Consider the following 24,724-nt stretch of genomic DNA (forward strand, 5'->3'; position numbering starts at 1 on the left):
GGATGGTTTGCTGGAATGTCTTCATACTGGCTGCCAGCTGCATATCCTTTCCTCAGGGGTCTTGGGAAGGGTTTTGAGTCTGACTCATCTGGGTTACTGCAGCCTGTCCAGTGAGTCGCTGGGCCCCAGGAGCCCTCTCAGCTTAGGATGACTTTAGACCTATCGGGTCTTACAAATGCCCCTGGGCCTCAGTGTGCTCAAAGGGGTCGGCATGGGGTTCACATATTTAGGCTGAGTTTGTATATTAGGACCAAAAAAGCCTGTCTGAGGTAAGGCTGTTTCAAAGCCAAGTGTCCAGCACTCAGTTTGATGAAGCCCCGAGGACTCTCTCACATCCAAATGACCCCTGGCTCACTGTTCTCCTACAGCAGACATCTCGAACTCAGTCCTGATCCCCTCAACTGGGGGTGCTCATGACCGGCGGCCCCTGGGGGCTACACAGGCCATGTGTGTTTCTGGGCCAGGTGCTGTGCTAAGGGCTCTATGTGGATTGCCAGGATGCCTCCTCATGACGAACCCGTGAGGAGCTTCCCTTTTAACTTCTACTGAAGGATGAGGAAGCTGAAAGAGAGACCAAGCTCCAAGGTCACAGGTCCAGCAATTGACCAAAGAGACTGGGCACCACACCAGTTGTCTGACGCCAGCTGCCCTACCCCACCCAGCATCCTGTGTGTGGGATGAGATTACTGCAGGGGATACAACAGGCTGGTGAGGCCACATCCACACATCTGAGCTCAAGTGGCTGGGTCAGGGGCACCGTCCAAATATCCTGTCAGCTGGGTAGGATGTTGGTCAAGGGCACTCAAGAGCTCATCAGAGGAGGTGATGTTCTCCACCCCTACAGCCCTGAGATCTCAGTCACACACAGGACAGGATCTAGAGGCAGGGCAGCTCACACCCACACTCGCAGGGGCCAGCGACAACCCACCTAAAGACTCACGCTGACCCCAGGTCAACAAGGCGAGTGATAAGAACGGAAACAGATTCTGCCACATCAGCAGGAAATCTTGTCTTCCTTGGCAGAGGCTTTTGAGTCTTAAATGCACTCATTTTTTTAGTAAACCAAACACTGGAATGAAGGCTATGTGCCCACTGACCACATTTCCCAAATCACTAGTCTCCCCCAGAGCCACCTCTAGGGACAGTGGGGCCAAGTGTTTGAAACCAGGATTGAACCAAAACTGGGTCCTGTGGCCACTGGACATTCTGCCTCCCTCTTTTGCCCACGCACCTCCGCATGCCCACCAAGGCAGGCGGGCACAGCCATAAGACATGGAGCAAACTGCCGGCTGGGCATTTCCTCTTTCAGCCTGGTGGGAGGGAAGCATCCAGCACAGTTGTGGAGAGGGGCTGGGCATGGGGTCCCACAGAGTGTGACTTTGTCCCAGCCCAAAGGTGGGGTCCGAGAAACGGGATCTGTGTTCTGTATAGTCTTTCGGAATCTCTTTATAAGGAGAGAATGCTATTTCTGTTAGCTGTGGCCTCCCAGGCTCTGGGGTAGGTGGGGACCTCAGCAGCTGACAGCCACCCAGAGATGTCCTTCCTGCCTCTTCCTTTCTTTCCTGGTCTTCTGAAGAGGGGGCAATGGCTTCATTACTCTGAGCCAGAAAACACTGAGCACAGGTAATAATCAGGCTCTGGTAAGAATAGACTGATTCACTCTTGTACCTTCATGCAGTCTCTCCAAAGACCATGCTCTCCCACTGCCAACGTGAGTGATTCTGCTCAGAATGCCAGTCGCTCATATGACCCAACTGGGCAGATCTCAGAATGTTCCTATTTTCCTGAAGATGGCATTTGTGGGTCTTTAAGGGATTGCAAAAATTCATGTTTCAATGGAAACGTCATTTTCTTTTTAAAAAAATTAAAAATTAAAAATTAAAAAAGCCTTTTGGGCCTGGGTCAGTGCAGAATTTTGCTACCAAGGGTGTGTGGTGGGGAGGGAGACAGAGACAGAGGAGAGAGAGAGAGAAGGAACAGAAGAAGTTCAGCAGAGCACAGAGGGATACCTTCAGGGGAGCAGAGGCCTCTCAGCTGGGCTGCAGTTGCCTGGCCTCCCCACCCCTAGCCCCTATAGGGCTCCGGCCCTGGGGAGCCAGCTGCCCACAGCTTCTCCTGCCTGCTCTGACCTGACCTTGCCCACCCAAACATTGGCCTCCGCCTGCAAACACAAACAGGGAGACTTATCTGCATTGCCTAACCAAGGTAAACATCCCCACATAGGCCTGGTCCCTGCCCCCCACCCCCCAAGGTCAGGCTGCTGGGCCAAAGGTTTGCTTGGGGAAATTTTTTCAGGACTATTTCCTGCTGGCAAGACTTCTGGATTCAGGAAGTTTCAATGGAATAATTTCCTATTCAGTGTAGAAACCTAAGTCTAGAAGGATCTTCACAGTTATGAAGTCTGTACCCCAGCCCTTTGCCAAACTTTCTGCCATTTTCTGAGAAGGAAAGAAAAAAAAAACATAATTGCCATTGGACATACTTGGCAGTGACTCAACTGTTTCAAACAGAAAGTCTTCCTGAGGTCTGAACTAAACCCTTTAGGTTTCGGGCTGGGCCTGTTCCCTTCTGCTCTTGTCTCTCACGTAAACAAAGAATTGCTGGTGACGGTGCCTATGGCAGGCCTTGCCACACGCAGCCACATCAGCCAGAAGACACTGTTCTTTGTACCACGCGTCTGGGAGATGTCAGACCCAGCTTCTGATTCTGGGTGCAATGGTAGCTAGCTGTGAGACCTTCAGCAAACTGCTCAACTTCTCTGAGCCTCAATTTCCTCATCAGGAAATAAGGGGGCTGGACTAGACAGTCTCTTAGTTGCTGCTATGGACTGAATCACATCCCCTCCCAAATTCATATGTTGAGGTCCTAACGCTCAATGGGACTGCATTTGAAGAACGGGGCTCTAACCATTTGCAACGACGTAGATGGAACTAGAGGGTGTTATGCCAAGTGAAATAAGTCAATCAGAGAAATATAATTATCAAATGATTTCACTTATATGTGGAATTTAAGAAACAAAACAGAGAATCATAGGGGAAGAGAGGAAAAAATAAAACAAGATGAAATCAGAGAGGGAGACAAACCAGAAGAGACTCTTTCTTAATCACAGGAAATAAACTGAGGGTTACTGGAGGGAAGGGAGGTAGAGGGATGGAGTAAGTGGGTGATGGACATTAAGAGGGCAGGTGATGTAATGATGTAATGGGTATTACATACAAGTGATGAATCACTAAACTCTACCTCTGAAACTAATAATGCACTCTATGTTAATTAATTGAATTTAAATTTTTTTTTAAGATTTTTTTTTTTTTATTTATGTATTTGACAGAGAGAGATCACAAGTAGGCAGAGAGGCAGGCAGAGAGAGAGTGAGAGGGAAGCAGGCTCCCTGTGGAGCAGAGAGCCCGATGCGGGACTCGATCCCAGGCCCCTGAGATCATGACCTGAGCCGAAGGCAGCGGCTTAAACCACTGAGCCACCCAGGCGCCCCTGAATTTAAATTTTTAAAAAATGGAGATAGGGCTCTAAGGGCTTCTAATTAAGGTTAAATGAGGGTGTAAGGGTGGGGCCCTAACCCAATAGGGGTGGAGTCCTTATAAGAAAAGAGACCAGAGAGCATGCATGCTTCCTCCCCCTCTCCCTCCTCCCCAACTCCCTCTCCTGTAAATGACAGAGGAAAGGCCATGTGAGGACACAGCAAGAAGGTGGCCTTCTGCAAGCCAAGGAGAGAGCCCTCCCCAGGGCCCAGCCCTGCTGATACTTTGATCTGGACTTCAACTTCCAGAGCTGTGAGAACTAAATGTCCCTGGGACTTGGTCATGGCAGCCCATGGAAGGCTCTTTCCCTATGTCATCCTGGGTCTCTGAGTGGATCTGCTCTTCTGTGCTGCAGAGTTCGGTTGGAATGAAACCTAAGCCAGGTCTGCTGCCACTCTCACCTTTGAGAGACATTAAGATGAAGATGGCCTGAACCCTGGTGGAAAACCAGCCACCCCCCGGCTCTCCAAATATTCTTAGCAGGGGATCTGTTTCTGATACCCTCTCTGGCAGGAAATGTCTGCTTCTGCAGAATTCTTTCAGATATAGATCATCCTTCACTGGTCCGCCACACACTACCCCATTCTCCTCACTGGCAAAGGGCCCTTGACCCAGAGCCTGTAAGGAACTGAAGGCACAGAGGACCAGAAAGAGAAGGAGAGAGAAGAGACTCTGTGTGTGTGTGTGTGTGTGTGTGTGTGTGCACATGCGAGTGTGTCCCTACTGTTTGTGACCAGGGACCAACTATACCTCTTGAGCCCTTGTCAACCCAAACGTGCAGCAGCAATCTACATGCATCACACTGCTGTGGCTGACTTTGGCCCAGGCAGTGCCCTCTAGTTGGACTCTTCTTTATCCAAGTATCTCCCACTGCTCTTTGAAAGTTGTCAAGGGTCCCTTCCTTCAGGAAGCCCCTGGTCCACCCCCTTCTGTGCTCACGTGGAACGTGCACACATAATATGGGTTCATTAATCACACTAGATTCTGGGATCTGTGGGAGGAAAGCCTGGGTCTTCTTCATCCTCCCCCAGGGCCTAGAGCATAATAGGCATCTAAAAAATGTAAGTGGATGGCAGACAGAAGATAGATGGGTAAGTGGGCGTGTGGATGGATGGGTGAATGGACGGCTGAATGGGTGGGTGGGTGGGTGGGTGGATGGGTGAATGGGTGGCTGAGTGGGTGGGTGGGGAATGGATGGGTGAATGGGTGGCTGAATGGGTGAATGGGTGGGTGGATGGATGGGCAGCTGAATGGGTGGGTAGTTTGGGTGATAGATGAATAGAAAAATCACTTTGCCTCTAGTTGCCTGGCTCTGTCTCTCTGTTGAGTGAGAGGCCAATCTTCCTAATGTCTGAAATGGCTCTCTTCATGACCCAAATACCTTCAGAGGTTGTGCATTGCCTGCCAAACACAGTGTAAACTCCTCAGGCTAGAATCTGGCCCTTCCTATTTGTCCAGTTCTGTCCTTCTCTCCCACTAGTCTCCAGCCAAATCATAGCAGGTGTTCTCTGCACCCTGGCTACTCAGAGCCACCCTCTGACCTGCAGCATCAGCTTCACCTGGGAGCTTCTCAGAACTCTCAAGCCCTCTCCAAGCCCCACCAAATTAGAATCTGCATTTTAACAAGATCTCAAGTGGGTCACACCCATGTGAGTATTTGATGATCTACTCCACGCTCCTGCCAGTTATCCGTCAAAATCCCGTGTATCTTTTAAGGCCTCACCTGTGCCTTCCTACATGGAACTCCCCTGCTCCCACCCACCCTAACCCACCCTAACCCACTCCCCCTACACACACACACACACATACACATACAACACAGACATGTTATTTGCTTTCTCAGAATGACCACAACAGTTGTTTCATGCCTCCCTTGTCAGAACTCACATTGTTCCTGAGGTGTGTTTGAGACTCATGTCTCTGTTGTAAATGACAAATGTCTGGTGAATAACAACCTTGTTAGTCTATTTCAACCCATGCTATGTCTCAAAATATGCCTTGTATCTAGTCAGTGCAGGACAAATGTGTTCAGTAAGGGCAGGGATTATTGGAGGAAGGAACAAGTGAAGGTCAGTTTCCTACTACAGGAAGAAGGTTCATGGGTGTCCACTGTTGGCAGCACCCCCAGGACAAGAGTTCCACGGGCTGGCTTCTGGCTTTCTTCCCTGCAACAGTGGGGAGCATCTCAGTTTGCCCACCCAGCCCCAACTCTGCTCCATCCCCTGGAGTGATGGGAAATGAGACTGTCCCCTGTGGTGGCACAGGCCCCTCTGGAGGCTCTCTGGCTGTCTCCTCCATGAGTATGGTGGGAGGGAGAGATCTACCTTGTTAGAGAAGCACAGTGAAGCCCGACATAGCATTGGCGGTCCTGAGTCCAACCTCTTCAGAAGGTCCTGAGTCCAACCAGCTTCAGAAAGTCAGGACAAACTCACAGACTTCCTGACCTCGGTGAGCTCATCCTCCCAACTCATCTTGGGAATCTTTTCCGGATGCTCTCACCCAACCCACCCACCCCCTTTGTCAAGAGGCTAGTTCTTAGTCAGTACATGGTTTTCTCTGCATTAGACAGCATGGGGAAAATAGAATGCTTCCTTCTAAGATCAAGAGCAAGGCAAGGATGCCCACAGTCAACATTTCTACTGACTATGGTACTGGAGATTCTAGCCAACACAATCAGGTAACAGAGGGAAATAAAACACACTCATAATGGAAAGCAACAAGTAAAATTGTTTTTGCAGAATGACATAATCCTGTATGATGAAGATCCTAAGGAATTCGCAAAACAACCACTAGAGCTAATTAAAGGGTCAGACAATGTCACAAGATACAAGACCAATGTAAAAAAAAAAAATTAACTGCATTTAGATATGAGCAATGAACAATCTGAAAATGAAGTTAAGAAAATAATTCCTTCACAATAGCTAAAAAATCATTATGCAATTCTTATAAAAATCTCGGCAAAATATTTTATAGACATAGATAAGCTTTAACATTTGTGTGGAAAGACAAAGGAACTAGATGAGCTAAAACAATCTTGACAAAGAAAATCAAATGGGAGGACCCATTCTACCTGATATGGAAGCTTACTACAGAGCTATCATAATCAGGACAGTGTGGTGTTCACAGAGGGAGAGACACAGAGATCAAAGGAACAAAAAAAAAAAAAAAAAAAAGAAACCAAAACAGACCCACACAGTATGTTCTCTGGTTGCTTTTTGTTTTGTTTTTGTTTTTATCTGACAAAGATGCAAAAGCAATCCAATGGAAGAATGATAGCCTCTTCATTGTAAGATGTAACAGAACATCCTTAAGCAAAAAAATCCTTGCCCTAAATCTCACATCTTACACCAAAATAATCTCAAAATGGATTACAGACTTAAATGTAAAATGTAAAAACCACAAAGCTATTTTAGGAGGGAAGGGTGGAGAAAACCTTTGAGAACTAGGGCTGGGCAAAGACTGGAGTTCTTGGGCATGAAATAATTTATGGGGGAAAAAAGGTACGTTGAACTTCATGAAAATTAAAACTTTTGCTGACAAGAAAACTCCATTAGGAAGATGAAAGACAAGCTACAGTTTGGGAAAAATATTTGAAAACTATGTATTGGGCTTGGTATCCACAATCTATAGAAAAAATTCTCAAAACTCAAATACACAAATGCAGTAAAAACACCAATGCAAGCCTGCCTATAATCAAATTAGAAAGGCCAAAGGCATGAATAGACATTTCACCAAAGAAGAGAAATGATTAGTAAATGGACACATAGAAAGATATTTAACACCATTAGCCTCTGGGGAAGTGCAAATTAGAACTAAGGTGATAGCTAGCACTCCACACCTATAATAGTAGCTAAAACAAAAAAACAGTGGTTGAGACCAGATGCTGGCAAAGACATGGAGAAATTCGAGCTCTCTTACATTCCTGGTACCATCACTCATTTCTTATGAACTCAAACATGCATTTACCATAGGATCCAGCAAGTGCATTCTCGAACATCTAAATCAGAGAAACCAAAACTTACATTCACACAAAAACCTCAGCATATAGGAAGCTGTACACTTAAAAGTGGTTAAAATGGTAAATTTTGTGCAAATATTTTGCCATAGCAGAAAAAGAACTTGTACACAAATATTCATAGCAGTTTTATCTAGAACAGCCCCCAGAGGGGAATAGTCTAAATGTCCTTCAGTGGGTAAATGGTTAGACAAACTCTGGTACGCCCACACAACAGGATACTGCTCGGCAATAAAAAAGAAATGAACTATTGACACATGCACCAACTTGGATGGATTTCTAGGGAAACATAGGTCCACAGTGTACATAACATTTTCAAAATGGCAAAACAATAGAGACGAAGCCAGATTAGTAGTTTCTAAACATGATGGTTAATTATATGTGTCAACTTGACTGGGCTTAGAGATGCCCAGATCAGCAGCAAACATTATTTCTGGGTCTGTGTAGAAGAGTGTTTCTGGAAGACATTAGTCATTGAATCAGACAATGAGTAAAGACTATCACCCTTCCCAATGTCAGTGGGCATCATCCAATTCACTGAGAGCCTGAATAAAACAACAGGTAGAGGAAGGGCAAATGTGCTCTCCTTGCTCGTCCTGGGACATCTGTCTTCTCCTGCCCTCAGACACAAGGGATGGTAGATGTTGGGCCTTCAAACTCTACTCTACCGAGCGACAACGGCTAGCTCATGAGTTCCTTTGTGGCGATGGAACTGTGTCTTGATTGTGGAGGGGTTACATGAATCTATATATGGAATCACATTGTACAGAACCACCTATATGAACGCGTATATAAAAAACCAGTGGGAACTGGACAGTATGTAGTCTATCAGTATTTACCTAATGTCGGTTTCCTGGTTTTGATACCGTACTACTGTCATCTAAGAAGCCACCGCTGGATGAAGTGTTTGCAGGACCCTGTACTGTTTTTTGCAACCTTTCCAGGGTTTATGATTATTTCCAGCTAAAAAGTTTAAAAAGTCAAATGGAATTAGGGATCCTGTGCATATTTTAGGTTTTGTCCCTAGTAACGCGAGGGGGTTGACCTCCTCTCATGCATTTGATCTCCACATTTGTTCTCCAGCTGGAGCCAGCGGGAACTGAAAGGGCAGAAACACTGGTTGACTGGGGGGGGGGGGGGGGGGGCAGAGTCACACAGGGCTGGCACTAGAAACCTAAACACTTCTGCCAGCCACAGATCTTCTTTTTCACCTTCCACCTCTCTCCTGACAGGCTCTGAGTAAGCAGAAGCCTTTCTCCCATGGGGGCTGTGCCTGCCGGTCCAATGGCATCTTCCCCTGTTCCTATTGCAGTGGGCAAGGGAGGAGGAGGGAGAGGACAAAGGCTCCAGGTAGGTGTGGTTTGCCTGGTGCCCGAAACTTTAGGAAGCCCAGGGCTTTGCTGCTGAGCACTGGCCTCAGAGAGGGCCACCTGCAGGCTGTGGCTGGAGGACCTCTGGCCTGAGCCAGGTGTGCAACGACACTGCCAGCCTGGTTGCCTCTTGTGTCTCCTGAGTCGCTCAGAGACCATGCAAAGCAAACAAACAAAAGTCAAATTAAAAGGAAAGGAAAATCCAGGTCACACAGAACAGAGAGCCAGAGATCAATTTGCAGTCAACCCTGTTCTCACAGGTTTGCTCAGCCCTGCAGGGAGCATTCCCTCACTCACCAACCCTCGGGCCCAGCTCCGGGGCCCATGGGTCCCAGAGGACAAGGAGAGCCTGAGCTCTTAAAGTTTTATGTGGAGCAGTTCTGGAGAAGAGGCCCCTGGTGCCTCCTTTCCCTTTCCAGGGCTATGTGATCTCAGCTCTCTGGCCAAGACCTTTGCCCACCTACCCACAGACTAGGAAGTCTCCAGAAACCAGGTCCATTTGGCAGTAGCCATTTTCACTGGTAGCCTGCAAAAACACGAGGTGTGGGGCCAGGCCCTGCAGGCAAGTTGAGCAGAGGAAGCAGGAGCCTCCATGTAGCTCCCTTTCCCAGGAGTGACACCCCCTGGACACTGTCTCTTGCAGCACCCCACCACCCAACTGCTCAGGTTCTTTCCCCCACCCTCCTCCATGGAACCCACCAGCTGGGCCTCAGGAAATAGGTCTGAAACCTGATCCTTCTTGCCACCATCACCCCCATTGTCTCTCATCCTCTCCTCTGGGCTCCTGCCTTATAAGTCTCTTACTCTCAACTCAGCAGTGAGTGACCCATGAAAATCAGATCAAATCAATGTTGTTATACCTAGAAGGAAATCCAAATTTCTCACTCTGACTTACAAATCCTCTTAGGTATGCGCCCTGCCTCCTGTTGGCTTTTCCCTTAGTCCCTCTATGTGCCACGCTCTTTGCTTTTTCTCCAGTCTCCTGTGGAATGTGTGTCCCTCATCTCCAAGGGGGTGTCCTTGTCATTCACATCGTGACTGAGCCCACTTTCCTTGCAGGGAGCACCCCTTCTCTACGGGCCCAGTCTCAAGGAGCCGGCTGACCACAGTGCCCCAGCCAGCACCGTACCTGCTTTACAGTGTAGTCTCAGGAAAACAGACTCTGAGGAGGAGTTCAGAGACAGAATGTTTATCAGGAAGGACTCTTGGGATCAACCTCTGTGGAAGCGTGAGCAGAATGCATGGGTAGAGGGGCAAGTCAGCTGGGATGCAAGCCCAACAACACTCCCATGGGGAGCTCTGCCGTTGGAAAGGCCCTGGAATTATCCTGACCAGGCCTGAGGATGGTCAGGCCTCCATACTCCTGCACTGACCAGTCTCCATGTGTGGACATCCCCAGGGCACACCCAGCAACACCTATAGCCCAGAAGTTCTAGAAGGAGTGAAGGCTGCCAGCCAGTAGCACTCCTGGAACGAGGCCTGGGAGACACACCACAGGAGCCATCCCTCGAGGCTTCTCTGACCCTTAATTTTTTTTTTTTATTACATTTCTCCCTTCTAGACTGTAAGCTCCGTAGAAGCAGGATTTTGCCTTGTGCGTCCCTGTCACCCCTGCCTAGCACATACCAAGTGTTGATTAAAACTGTATATTCAATTTTCAGAACCAACTTGGAAAATTCATCATTTCTCATTGTCCAAATGAGTTAAATGAGGCTTAGGTTATGACACTTACCAAACAAGGGGCAGGACCGGAATTCCAGCTGGCGCTGTCCAGCATCCCTCTGCCACACCAGGGTCATGGAAGGGGGGGCCGTGCAGTAGTTGGTCCTGCATTGATGTGGAAGGGTACACATTCTGAGTGCAGCTTTGATCAAGGTTATACATTTCTGAAGCATTTGGGCCATTCCTTACAATTCCTCATATTCTCAAGGCTTCATCAATGGCCTCTGTGCACACAGAAGTCGTAGCAAGCATGGACTCACTGGCTCGAAGGCCAAGCCCCACATGGCCTGGTGCTACACACATAAGCAGGGAGTCAACTGGTTAAACCAAGGAACAACTCCATTTTATCATTTCAAAGCTGCTTCCTGTTTTGTCCTCTTCACTTCTCATTCTTTGTCAATACCCTCTCAAAGCCCAGCAAAAACACCACCTGCATCTCAACATGACTCTCAAGTATTCTCCTGGCCCATCCTGCCTGCTGGAAGACGTCGCCAGCCTGTGGAGTTTCAAGGAACCCATCTCTTCCAAAGAGCACCCAGGCATTTGGTCGGTCTGACCCCATCCATAATATACTTTGGGAAAACACCGGGCATGGCCTGACCCAATAGCCAGTTCTATCTTGTTCAGGAATGTTAGGAGGACTCAGAAGCTACCCTACTTTTGAAGTCATATGAAGTAGGACCACACGTAGTTTGCCTTAATAGTCAAGTCAACCAGCAACCCTCTGGTATTGAGGAAGTTAGAGACAGGGAAAAAAAATCAATGAGAAAGTAAAAGGTTTATGACTGAATTTACGTGGCCAGTATTCTCTTGGGAAATGGGGACATTATTTTTCTACTTGGCAAGGAAAGAGGACTTAGTCCAGGCCAGAGTCACTTGAAGGGTGGCATTCCCACTGCTTTTGGGGGACATCTGTTTGTGGATGATAACGTATACAGTTGGTTGGAGGTCATGCGTGTGATTTTGGCCACCCATGTCTGAATTTCATATTTACTGTCTGAATACCTAAAGGATTTAGGAGTTCTTCGAGGGCTAAGAGTGTGTCAGTCAACTTTGCAACCGACACTGTGTATGGCACATAGAAGCCGTGGTTACTACGACTACTGCCACCACCCCTACTAGTTAACCTTTACTGAGCACTAACTACACAGTAGCCGCTGTGTTAAGATCTTCATGTCCATTATCCCATTATTTCCTCATTCAACCCTAAAAAGTTACTCCATTTTATAGATGAGAAAACTGAGGTCTAGAGGTTAGTAACTACCTAAGGTCGTATAGGAAGGAAGTGTCGGAGGTGGTGCTCAATCTACAACTAATGAGTGAGGGATCAGGGGTCAGCCTGGCCCCTTCACTGCCCCTCTGAACGTAGCAGGCATTTCTTGCCTTTGGGTGTTACTGAAAGTATGTTCCAGACCCGAGCACCCCCTAATGGCAAGTGTATACAGGTGCACACAGCTCTTGGTGGGGAGACACATTAAACCCAGCTCTTAGATTACAAAAAGTTTACCTCTTAGATCACAAAGCAAACAGTTCATAGAACCAGAATGACATAAAAATATGAGTATTTGTACACACACATACACACTCTACAGAATTTGAAATACTTTTCTCAAAAACTAAAAAATTAGAATGACTTCCAAGGAAACAAACATTTGAGTAATAATCCAACAATTTTCTAAGTTACTCCTCCAGAAAGCTTATCTATTGAGATAACAGGTAGCTGAGTGCCTTTCGGATTTCCAAAGGTTAAAGAGAATAAAACTTTTTCAATAAATGTAAATGTAAAAAATGTGATTTTACTATAGGATGTTAGGTATTTTAAAATTTGTTTTAAATGGATCCCACCTTCATTTTATTTTCATCCAAAACAAGAATAAGGACAAGCATCAGATGGCAAGCTGGACAGCTACACCTCGATGCAGCCACACAAAGTAAAAGGGATGCTATAACAAGAGGTTGTATAGATAAAAACACTTGGGGTTCTTTAAAAACCAAACTTGAGAGGTAGCAGTGTGGGAAACCTCTCATTTAAAATCTGAGAGAGGGCGCCTGGGTGGCTCAGTGGGTTAGGCCTCTGTCTTCGGCTAGGGTCATGATCCCAGGGTCCTGGGACTGAGCCCCACGTCAGGCTCTCTGCTCAGTGGGGAGCCTGCTTCCTCCTCTCTCTGCCTGCATCTCTGCCTACTTGTGATCTCTCTGTCAAATAAATAAATAAAATCTTTAAACAAACAAATAAATAAATAAAATCTGAGAGAAACCCAATTTTGGAAAAGCGAGTACAGGAATTGGCCCTTCCCTGGATAATTGGTAAGGCCCCTCCCAGGACAGCCATAGTACTGCAGGGCCCTCCCCTTGAGCACAGCTCACTAGCCCAAGGTCAGACGCCTGCGCCAAACACGGCCTGCAGTTGAGTAACATGCAGATGTGGCCACAGACCATCAGGTCATCTCTGTAGCTAGAGAGAGAAGACTCAGGAGATGTTGGCAGCCAAGTTTACAATGAATGCTATGAACTGAATCCTGTCCCCCAAATTTCTTAGGTTGAACTCCCAACCCCCAGGGCAACTGTAACTTGGAAGGGGTCTCTAAAAGAAGTACCTAAGGTTAAATGAGGTCCTGGGGTGGGGCCTTAATGTGATAGGAGTGGTGTCCTTACAAGAGGAAGACGTGGAGGATGCAGAGAGGGACAAAGAGTGAGGACACTGTGAGAAGGCCACCAGCTGCAAGCTAGGGAGAGAGGCCTCACCAGAACCTGACCACGCCAGCACCTTGACCCTGGGCTTCCAACCTCCACAACTGTGAGAAATGCTGTTTAAGCTGCCCAGTCTGTGGTGCTCTGTGAGGGCAGCCTGAGGAGACTTGAGACAGTTGAGGAAGAACAAAGCGGAGGAACAGAAAGCACAGCGTGAATCTGGACTGCATTTCGTTCCTTCCAAAGCTCAATAATACTCCCGTGTTGGCTTCAAACATTAGGATCCTTAGTCCCCTGTGGGGGCTTCAAACATTAGGATCCTTAGTCTCCCATGGGTTTAAGCAAATTCAAATTGGGTATCTTTCATTTGTGACAACATAGCACACTGGGCTTCTAGGTAGCTGGAAGGTCATCCATAAATGTAAAAAACCTTAAAACCATTTCAGAAGGAAGCACAAAATGTTTCACCTCTGCCTTTTATGAGGTTTTTGTATTTTTTTTAAATGTCAGGTTTTCCATTATGAGTATTATCAAGATATTATATACTACAGTGGGAGATTATTAGGAAATCTGAGGTTCGCCTCTCTTTGTTATTGGCCTCACCACTCTGGACCCATTTCCTTCCTATAAAAATTCTGCTTACAAAAATTCTGATATCACCAATGACTGACCTCATCGCATTAAGTGGGGTGAAACGGCCACACTTTCCAGGATGATATACCATCTGTAGACTATTTCTTCCAGTACAAACATCCCACACACTCCTCGACTACCACCACCCCACGGGGCCTGGCTCTGCACCATGTTCTCTTATCTTCTGTGTGTCTGTGTCTTGCTCATGTGGCTGTTAGCTTTTTGGTCTTGCTCCTTCTCCACTCTTCCAGCTGGATGCTACCACTGTCCTTCCTTCTTCCTTTTCCTTGGCTGAGGTTTACATGGGCATGTTGGTGATGACTCTACGGAGAACATTCGAGGTATGGGTGACTCCCACAGCGAACCCCAGGGACTCACCTGAGGAGGGAACTTTAGGCTGCCCAGAGGCCTTTTTGGCTCATTAGTTCCCAGAAGGAATCAAGAGCTGAAAGCCTGGTATCAGATTTGTTAACATCTGCTTACCTTTAATGGACCATAAGAGGAAAAAGAGGCCCCGAAGACTGACAAAATTATGAGAACCACAATGTTTCCCGAAAGTCAGGAGACTCTCCCCCCTTATTTATTTTTAATAGACGCAAGCTTATTGGTGGTTAAACATAACCTATCTTACATAGCACTGATCTTTTGGTCACCAGTAATCTATCTTTGTTTCAGTAAGCTGAGTCAAGTACCAATGTTGCATACCACCTTATTTGGTCCACTTTCTTTACAGTTCCCCAAACATGGGACACCTTTATTCTTTCCAGATGAAAGATTGAAGGTGAATTATCATAGCTGATTTTCAGATATTCTTTGCCTTGTGTATGATACACATTTGAATTATCTCTGGCTTCCTCTAACAATTTAAAACTCAGAAAGAATGTAAAAATAATAACAATTGTAAACCATTCTCCCCAATGTAGGATTACAAGTAATGGCATACCAAACCACGACAAAGATGGCAATGAGGGTGGGAAAACGGGATTAATAGAATTAAGAAGAGTTTTGAAACTTCCTTTTTTAATTAAAAGCTTGTTTCTTTTCAAATTCTAATGACCCTCAGATGCATTTTAGAAATAGCGATCACAATCATGTCTTCTGGATTGTGTAAGGCTGCCTTGAAATGAACACCTGGAAAGAAACTGCAAAGAGTGGCTCTTGTGATTCCTGAGTGGAATCTTGTGATTCCTTCAGAGGCGTCTGTCAATCTTGTTGCACATACATGGGTAAAACCAGAAATGCTGCCTCACGCTAGGCCAGACCATGTCAACCTTTTCCACCTAACCAGCTTTAAGCCCATTCTAAAAATGCTTGCCCTACTGGTCTCCATGGGCTGGCTAATCTGTGCACAGACCCTCAGGTGTGGTAACTCAGGAACCCAGGAAAACCACACAAACCCAGAATGCTAGAGGGAGAGTAGCACTACCACTGATATGCCCAAGAAACCGTCTCTGAGACTGTTTCAGAAAGGACAAGGATGACCTTTGAAGACAAAGATCTACCCACTTAATAAAATTTCCAAAACCCAAACCAAATAAAACACAACCATGGCAAATCTAAATTACAACACTTTATTGCAGCATCGGCAAAGGTCAGATTTCTGAAGCTGGTGAAGATCGGGCAGCATTTCCATGTGAAATGTTACAACTTTACAAGTTTTGTTCTTATTTAATTCTACATGCAGAAACTGAAACATGGTAAAAGAAAAAAATGCAAAATAGCTAGAAAAAAAAAGATGTAATCAAGTTGTAGCATACAGATGTGCTCTTTAACTAAATTTACTATGCCTATCGGAAAGCAAACGAAAGACAACTATCCTAATAAATTAACAGATTGCCAGAAACAGACTAAGAACCCTCATTTCTATTTAGTGTGGGGGGGGAACAAAACAAAACAAAACAAAAACAAACGCAAAATAAAAGCTCTACTGTTTCCATACTTTCTTTAAAGACAGAGGCTGTAAACCCATGAAGGTCAACAAAATCTTCTGATCCCCTTTCCTTGTTGTCCTTCGTCCATTTTCTGTGACATGCTGACTGGTACGCTGTTTGTTTTCTATGATACTTACAATGGGCTCAACTCTCCCTGTTCTTGGGCTGGTGTCAGATTCCTCTAAGCCATCTGAACTCCTGCTCTTTGTGTAGTAGAAGTCTTCACATTTTTCTTTTACCCTAGTAGGCAATTTTGTATTACTGACTCTGATGGATAAAACTGATTTTTCTCCCTCATCCCTTGTTCCTCTTGAAACAAATTCCTAAACAAAAGCCTTCCTGGTGGATTATCTGGTATTTGGTTATCTTTCATCATTTTGTTGTCCTGCATGTAAGTTTTTACTAGAAGGTTTTACTGCTTGCTCTATACTTTTCTACTGCAGTCCTGGAGCCCCCAAATGTATCTTCTTCCAACATGGGATGTTCAATTCAGAGACACTGTAACTCAAATCAAATTTAAAACTCAAGTTCATTTCCCCCATACCATTACCATCACAACCGTTTCTTCTCTGGCTCAGTCATCTCATTGACGCTCTTCTTGGTGTAACTGCTCAGTAGTCAAGTTAACCATCTCATTTCTTGACCGCCATTCTCAAGAGAAGATTAACCCTCACGTGATTTCCATTACAAAAGGCCTTTACGCCTTATCTGGAAGCTTCGGCTTGTTCCGGTGTTGGCAGAGGCTGCTGTTCCCGCCTCACGGCCCCAGCCTGTCCCAGGTTTAGATTCGCAACTCTCTAGACCGACATGCTGAGATGTGTCCACTGCTCTCATTCAATTGCTGGAGGACTCCACTATCCACAACATCAGATACAGGACCTAATGAAATGACACGTGCTGCTGGATCAACGTCTCCTGGAGGCACAAACAGGGCAACGTTAAAAAGAACTAGCGCTGAGGGCAAACTTCTGGCAAGAAAAGGCCCCCTCAACACCACCAACCGCTGTTTCCTGAGGTGTCCCAGGCAAATCGGTGCTTTTTTTTTTTTTTAAGATTTTATTTATTTATTTGACAGAGATCACAAGTAGGCAGAAAGGCAGGCAGAGAGAGAGAGAGAGGAGGAAGCAGGCTTTCCGCTGAGCAGAGAGTCCAGTGAGAAGCTCGATCCCAGGACCCCGGGATCATGACCTGAGCCGAAGGCAGAGGCTTTAACCCACTGAGCCACCCAGGTGCCCCCAAATCGGTGCTTTTTTTTTTTTTTTTAATTTATTTGACAGAGAGAAATCACAACCAGGCAGAGAGGCAGGCAGAGAGAGAGGAGGAAGCAGGCTCCCTGCAGAGCAGAGAGCCCGATGTGGGGCTCGATCCCAGGACCCTGAGACCATGACCTGAGCTGAAGGCAGAGGCTTTAACCCACTGAGCCACCCAGGTGCCCCCAAATCGGTGCTTCTTAAAGAGCACACAAACTCCTACTGGACTAAGAAACAACAGGAGCAGAGGGGCACTAAAACGAGCAATTCTGACGGAGATCAGACAGGTGGTCCTGGAATCTTGCCTGTAACTACTTTCTAAGGTGCTGAGTGCTTAGGGTTTGTTTAATAGTTGAACTGTGTCCACCCCACCCCCCAAATCCACATGTTGAAGTCTAATGCCAGGACCTCAGGATGCAACCTGATTTGCAAAGGGTCAGTGCAGATGTAATTAGTTAAGATGAGGCCATATTGTAGTAGGACAGGCCCATAATCCAATGTGACTTTCTAGGAGGGGAAATTTGGATACAGATACACTCAGGGGGGAATGCCAGGTGAAGATGGAGGTGCAGGGATCGGCAGTGCTGCGGGAGCTGAGGGAGGACCCTGAACAGACTCCCCCTCACAGGTGTCAGGAGGAGGCAAGCCTGCAGACGCCTGGCACCGAGACAAGGAGTTGGCCGCCATCACCCAGTGGGCACTGCGTCCTCTGGCAGCACTAACAGTTCACTGCTCGTAAGAGAAGCTTATATGAGCAAGAAACAGATTTCAAAGAATAAGATGCGAATATGGTGAAGTGTATCTTCGGCTCGATGTATCTATAACAGGACTGAATTGAATGGAACAAGGTCAATTAACACAAGTATTCCCTGAGAGAGTGTCTCTCCTGAAGTCAAGTCAAATGGTTTAAAATAGAATATTTTAAATAAATACAATAAATGATGGGAAAAAATGTCCAGTCTTTTTTTTTTTTTAAGACTATTTATTTATTTGACAGAGAGAGATCAAGTAGGCAGAGAGGCAGGCAGAGAGAGAGAGAGGAGGAAGCAGGCTCCCCGCTGAGCAGAGAGCCCGATGTGGTGCTCGATCCCAGGACCCTGGGATCATGACCTGAGCCCAAAGGCAGAGGCTTAACCCACTGAGTCACTTAGGTGCCCCCCCAAATGCCCAGTCTTTGATAAGATAAATATATCCCTGAATATAGTACAGACTATCATTTGACTGCTTTATAGGCAAATAATCATTTTGAAAGATTTAAAAATTTAAGAGCTCAAAAAATACAATATACATTTTGGATTAAACTATTCTATAAGGGACTCTATTTTACAACAAAAGTATCATTTATTTAATTTTATAATAAGGACATAAAGAAAATTTCTAATAAAAAATGCACATCTCAGGGTGCTGGAGTCACTTAATTGGTTAAGCATCTGTCTTCAGCTCAGGTCATGATCCCAGGGTCCTGGGATAGGAGTCCCACACCAGGCTCCCTGCTCAGTGGGAAGTCTGCTTCTCCCTCTGGGCTTGAGTCACCCTGCTTGTACTCGCTTGCTCTCTCTCGCAAATAAATAAAATCTTAAAAAAAAAAAACAAAAAAAAAAACACATCTCCTTAAGATGGGTTAAAAGAAGTTCTAAAGTATAACACTCTACTTGGAGTGTCATTTGTATTTCAGCAGCTTTGACATCACCTGAGAGATGTTAGAAATGAGTGAAAACTAACAGTTTAATAAAAGCCACGAAAATTAAAATACGTATTTAGAGGCACCTGGGTGGCTCAGTTGGCAGAGTAACTGACTTTTGATTTTCGCTCAGGTCAGAATCTCAGAGCCGTGAGACCAACCCTGCACTGGGCTCCATGCTGGATGTGGAGCCCGCTTGGGAGTCTCTCTCCCACCCCCACCCCTGCTCGTGTGGGCACTCTCTCTAAAAAAAGCCAAAAAACACAAAAAAACAAAAAATAAAACCATATGTATATAATTATATGTATATGTATTTTAAAGTTTAAGGAGCACTGGTTTAATTCATATGAATTTTAGCACAGAAACTGTATCAGCACTAACACTTGCCAAAGATGTGAAGTTTCACAGTATTTTCAACACTGGCAGAGTGGAAAACAACATTTTCTGCACTGGTTAATTGTTTTACTAGAACGTTATTACAATTTTAATGCATTATAAGCAAATGCCTATCCTTTGTTAGGGTATCACTGCCCAGTGAGAAGGGCTGCAATTTTAATTCAAGCCTATTTTAAGGATCATTTGTGATTAGAAAAATTTTAAATCATTATAATTAATGCCTGGGAACCTATCAAAATCTGCCTTAACAACCAGTGTCCAAATGAATTTCTCCTTATCTGCCATATAACATGGACAATATTAATAATTTTTTTTTTTTAATAAATGGTAGCCAAGTTAAGAGACAAGTTGAAAACAGTTTCTCAGACCTGACTCAAGTTTTCTTCCCCTCCTCTGTTTAGGAATTCATCTCACAGCACATTCTTCCTAAGGGATCTGATGAACCACTGCTCTAGATACACATCTTTCTACTGTCTGGCCCAGTGTTAAAAATAGAAAATAAATAAAGAGGTGCCAAACCACCAGCAGACTCCACCCCACCAGTTATGTTCCTTCAAATGACGACATTTCTTCACTTAAAACTTATGTTTAAAAAAATGGCAAAGAATATTTGGTGCTTGAACGGGTCAAAAACTTATGTTTGCATGATTGCTTGTTCCTCTCCCATGTTCACTCGTGCCTGTATTATAAGACCAGTGTATTATAAGACCACCGTAATATTTTACAGAAAGCCATTTTTAAGAATGATGGACAAGTTAGCATTTTTTATTGAGTTATCCTTTAAGAAGAGATTTAAAACAGGAAGAGATGGTAACTCAAGAATTGGACTTTCACAAAATCAGGAAATGAGGAAAGAGCTAGGGGACAGAGCTTAGGGAAAAAGTTTATTAAATGACTAAATACAGGTTTTTCAAAGTTTCTCTGTCCATTCAACAAATATGAACTGAGCACCTACTCTGTGCTAGGCCCAAGAGTCATGGAGGATTTATAACAGAACACAAGATAAGGCTTCATTTCTGTCCTCAATCTTCAGTCTCACAGGGAATATAAAGACAGGTTAGTAGGTGATTACACAGGACAAAGTCTGTGGAAATACAGGGCAGCATATATGCACCAACTTACGTCAGACTTGAGACTATCAGGTAAGATGTGAAGGAAGAACAGGAGATTTCCAGAGGAAACATGAGAAAGTTCCAAACAGAAAACATAACTAGAAGGACTTAAAAGGCCAGCTTGGTTAGGAGTAGAAGAGAAAGAGATAAAGCCAATAAGGTAAGGACAAACGCCACCCCCCTCCCCCAATAATGTGGGGCCTTGGTTACTAAGTTTAGGAGTTTGGACTTTATCCTACAAGCCATGAGGAGCCACTAAAGGTTTTAAGTAGAAGAGTTCACCAACTCAGACAGCAGATGGGCAAATTTAGAAAGAACAAAGTGAGTACAGCAAAGAGAATGAATTAGAAGGGGTTGATATTGGAGACTGAGAAGTAATCAGGGGGCTGCTGGCAGCAATCCAGTAAGAAGTGATAGCAGCCCGGGCGCCTAGATGGCTCAGAGGGTTAAGCCTCTGCCTTCAGCTCAGATCATGATCTCAGGGTCCTGGGATCGAGTCCTGCATCAGGCTTTCTGCTCGGCGGGGGGCCTGTTTCCCCCTCTCTCTCTGCCTGCCCCTCTGCCTTCCTGTGATGTCTCTCTGTCAAATAAATAAATAAATCTTTAAAAAAAAAAGAAAAAAGAAGAAGTAGTGACAGCAGCCTGATCTAGGGTGTCTAAAGCAGAGGTAGAATAAAATAGGCAAGTGTGAGAGGTATTCAGTAGTAGAATCAAAGGATCTGTTAATTAATTAGATATGGAGAATAGTCCAAACTTAAACCTCCTTTTCTAGTGTGGACAAGTGGCCCAGCAGTGCCTCTGCTCACTGAGCCAGAAAACAGAGGAAAGAGACGTGGGGGCAAGGGACACACCTCCTAGGTGGTTGTTTAGAAGACAGGTAGACATACAGTCAGAAACTAAAACCTGTGACCTGAGCCAGAGCTATGGATGGAAACTTTGCCACAGGAGGGAAGGACACCTCCCACGGAGAGTACAGGGATAAAAGAGGAGGGTCTAGGAGTGACCCTGAGTGACATGAGCGTCTCCAGGCAGAAGCAAGCCCATAAAGGAATCAGGAGACAGGAAAAAGCAGTCAAGGAGGGAAGAGAAAGACCAGAAGACTGGACAGCTATGTAAGCCCAGGGAAGAGAGTATGTCAAGAAAAAGAGAGCCCATGTGCTGAGTGCTGCTGAGGCAGCCTGAAAGAAACAGAATGAAACACTGGGAGGTGGCTGGGGCCTGGGGTGAGGGGGGCAGTAGACTACAGTCAGCCAGACCAGTGAGAGGTGAGGAAGAAAGAGCCAAAGAAAATTCTGATAAACAACTGAGTAACTGGTAGCTAAAAGGCACACCTTTGTGTTCACCTATTACATATCTATTAGTATATATAAATTTACACATCTGTTTTCCCGTATTTTTTTTTCCTATTGCTTAAGAAATGCCTGGTACTTAATAAACTTTCAATGAATGTTTAAATAATTATATGACTTGGACAAAATCAGCTCTTTCAAATACTTATACTTAGTTTTCCCACTGGACTATAAGCTTGAGCATAAAGACTTTGTCTTTTCGTACTTTTTAATTTGCCATAGTGTAGGACTGAACCCATGGTAAGTGTGGAATGAGTGAAAGCTGAGGGGGGGCAAATCGTACCGCAAGTATCAAATATGTATCAAATGTCACAGTTACTGATTCTTAAATCCACCCAAACATTTAAAAATTGGGAAAAACTAGGAAAATGCACTATACTTGCATTACGTGATTCAAGAAGGGATTAGGTATTAATAGAAATCATGCCGTTCAGAGATGTGAAGCTGTAATATGTAAAGGTGAAGTTGGTGGAAAACATCAAGATAAAAATATTCTAATAGATCTGTTTGCCAACCAGGAGACAAGAGAAACAGGCAGTATCAAGAACACTGATATATATTCAAAGCTCTGTAAGAAAAGGTAAAATGCAGAAAACGAAAATTTTCGTGGCTTGTTAAAACTACCTAGCTTCTACGTTTTAGTGGCAATAAAAGGTTTTACTAAAGGACTTTAATGAAGCTTGGATAATTTAAAATAACCTAATATCTTGCACCTCATTAGATGGATTTGTACATCAGTCCTAGCCTGGATTTCTAAAAACATTACACTCACTAGATGCTAAAAAACAGACCCCTAAACTGTCATGACAAACCAATGTGCTAACCCACAATCTGACTAGAGCTGTCTCAGCATATAGGTCAAAGAGAAACGTTACCAGGTACACACAAACATAGAGTGCGTACAAGACAGAGAGACTTACACTTCCCCAGCACTGCTGTCACAGTAATGAACTATTCTGCTCCCTATCCCTAGCACACTCCCTCCCGTATATACCCACCTTGCCTGCCGCGGACAGCAAGGTGACATCCTGGGCCTATTGTCTGTCCTTAGGCTAAACACCAATACCCTGAAGGAGATTAGTAAGAGCAGCATGGCCAATGTTATCTTTGATTATAACCTGACCACAAGACAAAAAATTGAGTTAATGGTATGGGTCCTTAGATCAGATCCCAGAAAAACTTAAAGTAATTTTCTCCCTTAAAAGAAGATGAATAAGGTCTTATTGGCAACCTTCTATGTGAAATTCCTTATGTAATTGTGATTATTTCACTTTAAGCAACTCAAGCTTAAGCAGAACTGGCATGGATCCTGGCAGGACATTCTATAATTAAAAACAAACAAACAAATACCTCAAAACAAACTCAACCTGCAGGCTTAAAAGTCTAGGAAATAGGTTTTGAGTTTTTGTAAATATTATCCAACACTGACCTGAAAAATCCTAACAGAGAAGTGTGATTTCTCTCAAACTCATCTATAACTAGTCACCTCTGTGAATGCAGAAGTGAAAATTAAAGAATCCAAAAAGTCCACTCACAGAGTGAAAGCCAAGATCAATGTGGCTGAAATTAAAAAACAAAAAAACTGTAATTATTTCATAAATGTTTTCTTTTCTCAAATATCTACAACTCAAAGACTTTTCTATTTTGCTAAAACTTAGCCCTCTATCATTAAGTATAATCCAAAACTATCTAATTTATTCATACAGACATCATGAAAAACAAGTAACTAAAGGAGGAAAAAAAAGAGAGACCGTCTTACCTCCCACCAGTCTTAAAGATTAGATCCGCATTAGGTGCTCCCTTTGGATGTTGGTACCGAGGCCGCCGCTCCCGATTGGTGTTTGCTGGAGCTGGGCGCTGGGCAAGAGACTGCAGCATTTCTGTATATAGGAGAAAAACAGAAAAAGTGGTTAACTGTGGTAAATGCACTCCCCTCCATGAAGCAAATAAAACCCGAGTGAGATCAAGTTTTTTAGTTCTGTCAGGTAGGTGATTAAAGAAAAATAACCATCACACAGACTACAATGATTAAGAAGTTCTGAAAGAGCACACCAAGAGAGGCGACATTTACTATCCAATATTCCCCATACTGTCAATCTGGCCACTACATAAGTGTGAGGCAGTAAAACAGTATGAGAAGCAGTCTAGTTCAATAGCTACAAACACAGCATCTGGAGCCAGACAATACTGGTTCAAATCCCAGCTCTGGTACTTACTAGCTATGAGATTTCCGGTTCATTTCCCTAAATGTCAATGCAGGTAATAATAAGCACTTATCTCCTGGAATTGTGGTGAGGCTTGCGTGCCTTGTAAAAGTACAGAAGTCAGTGCCCAGCCCGTAATAGGCACTTACGCTGAATGTTAGCCATTACTACTGACTGTTAAAAATGTTGGGTATCTACCAGAAGAGATTCTAGAACGATTTGAAGACAGAAAACCAAATATTTATTTACTTAACAATCTCTCTAGTACAGAAAGCAGTCTGTCAATACAGTGCTACATAACAGTCACGTTATGGCTCTAAAATCTGGGTGCCAGAGAAATGCCAAGAGGCTGGCTAATGAGGTTCATGGACTCTATACATGAGGTTCCAGTTAGTTGAAGAGTGTTGGGTACATCTGCGCAAAACTAGAATCTTAATTTGAGTACACCTTCAAATCTGAAGAATGAAGAAGCATGGGGTCCTCGAGACAGAATTCCCAGACAGACAAATGAGATAATAAATATGTACTGAATTAATTGCTCACAGATGACTGGCAACATGAGACAATTAAAAACTGATTATCATCTCAGTTGCAAACATAGCTCTAAAGAGTACAGAATCTAACCTGAATTATGGAGCTTGCAGAATATGATGAAAATGACATTGTTATTTTGTAAGTAAGTGAAGACAGAAGGGAATATAAAAGCAATTTCTTAAGCTTAATATTTACAAAGATGACATGAAAAGGAGAGTGTAAAAAAAACCCTGATATTCTATATTTCTATTCTAAAAGTTAAAAGTCCAAAAAGCATAAAACTCTTCCACTTCTGTCCTA

The 24,724-nt window shown here is 44.5% G+C and overlaps 1 protein-coding gene across 2 annotated transcripts in view; it reads right to left on the minus strand.

The window, feature by feature from the left end:
* Positions 1-15,524: 15,524 nt before the first annotated feature.
* Positions 15,525-24,724, minus strand: part of UPF2 (UPF2 regulator of nonsense mediated mRNA decay) — a 110,854-nt gene continuing 101,654 nt past the window's right edge. Inside the window, exons 21-22 of one of the 2 annotated variants that reach the window (XM_046012479.1) lie at positions 23,446-23,566; positions 15,525-16,813 (exon numbers count right to left, since the gene is read on the minus strand). In XM_046012479.1, the coding sequence (XP_045868435.1) occupies positions 16,804-16,813; positions 23,446-23,566 (131 nt within the window). In that variant the 3' untranslated portion in view covers positions 15,525-16,803. Of the gene's footprint in view, positions 16,814-23,441; positions 23,567-24,724 lie in introns of those variants that run through there. The other variant, XM_046012480.1, reaches the window with a different exon arrangement.

Source organism: Meles meles, chromosome 7 (assembly GCF_922984935.1).
Source record: "Meles meles chromosome 7, mMelMel3.1 paternal haplotype, whole genome shotgun sequence".
Classification (NCBI taxonomy): Eukaryota; Metazoa; Chordata; class Mammalia; order Carnivora; family Mustelidae; genus Meles; species Meles meles.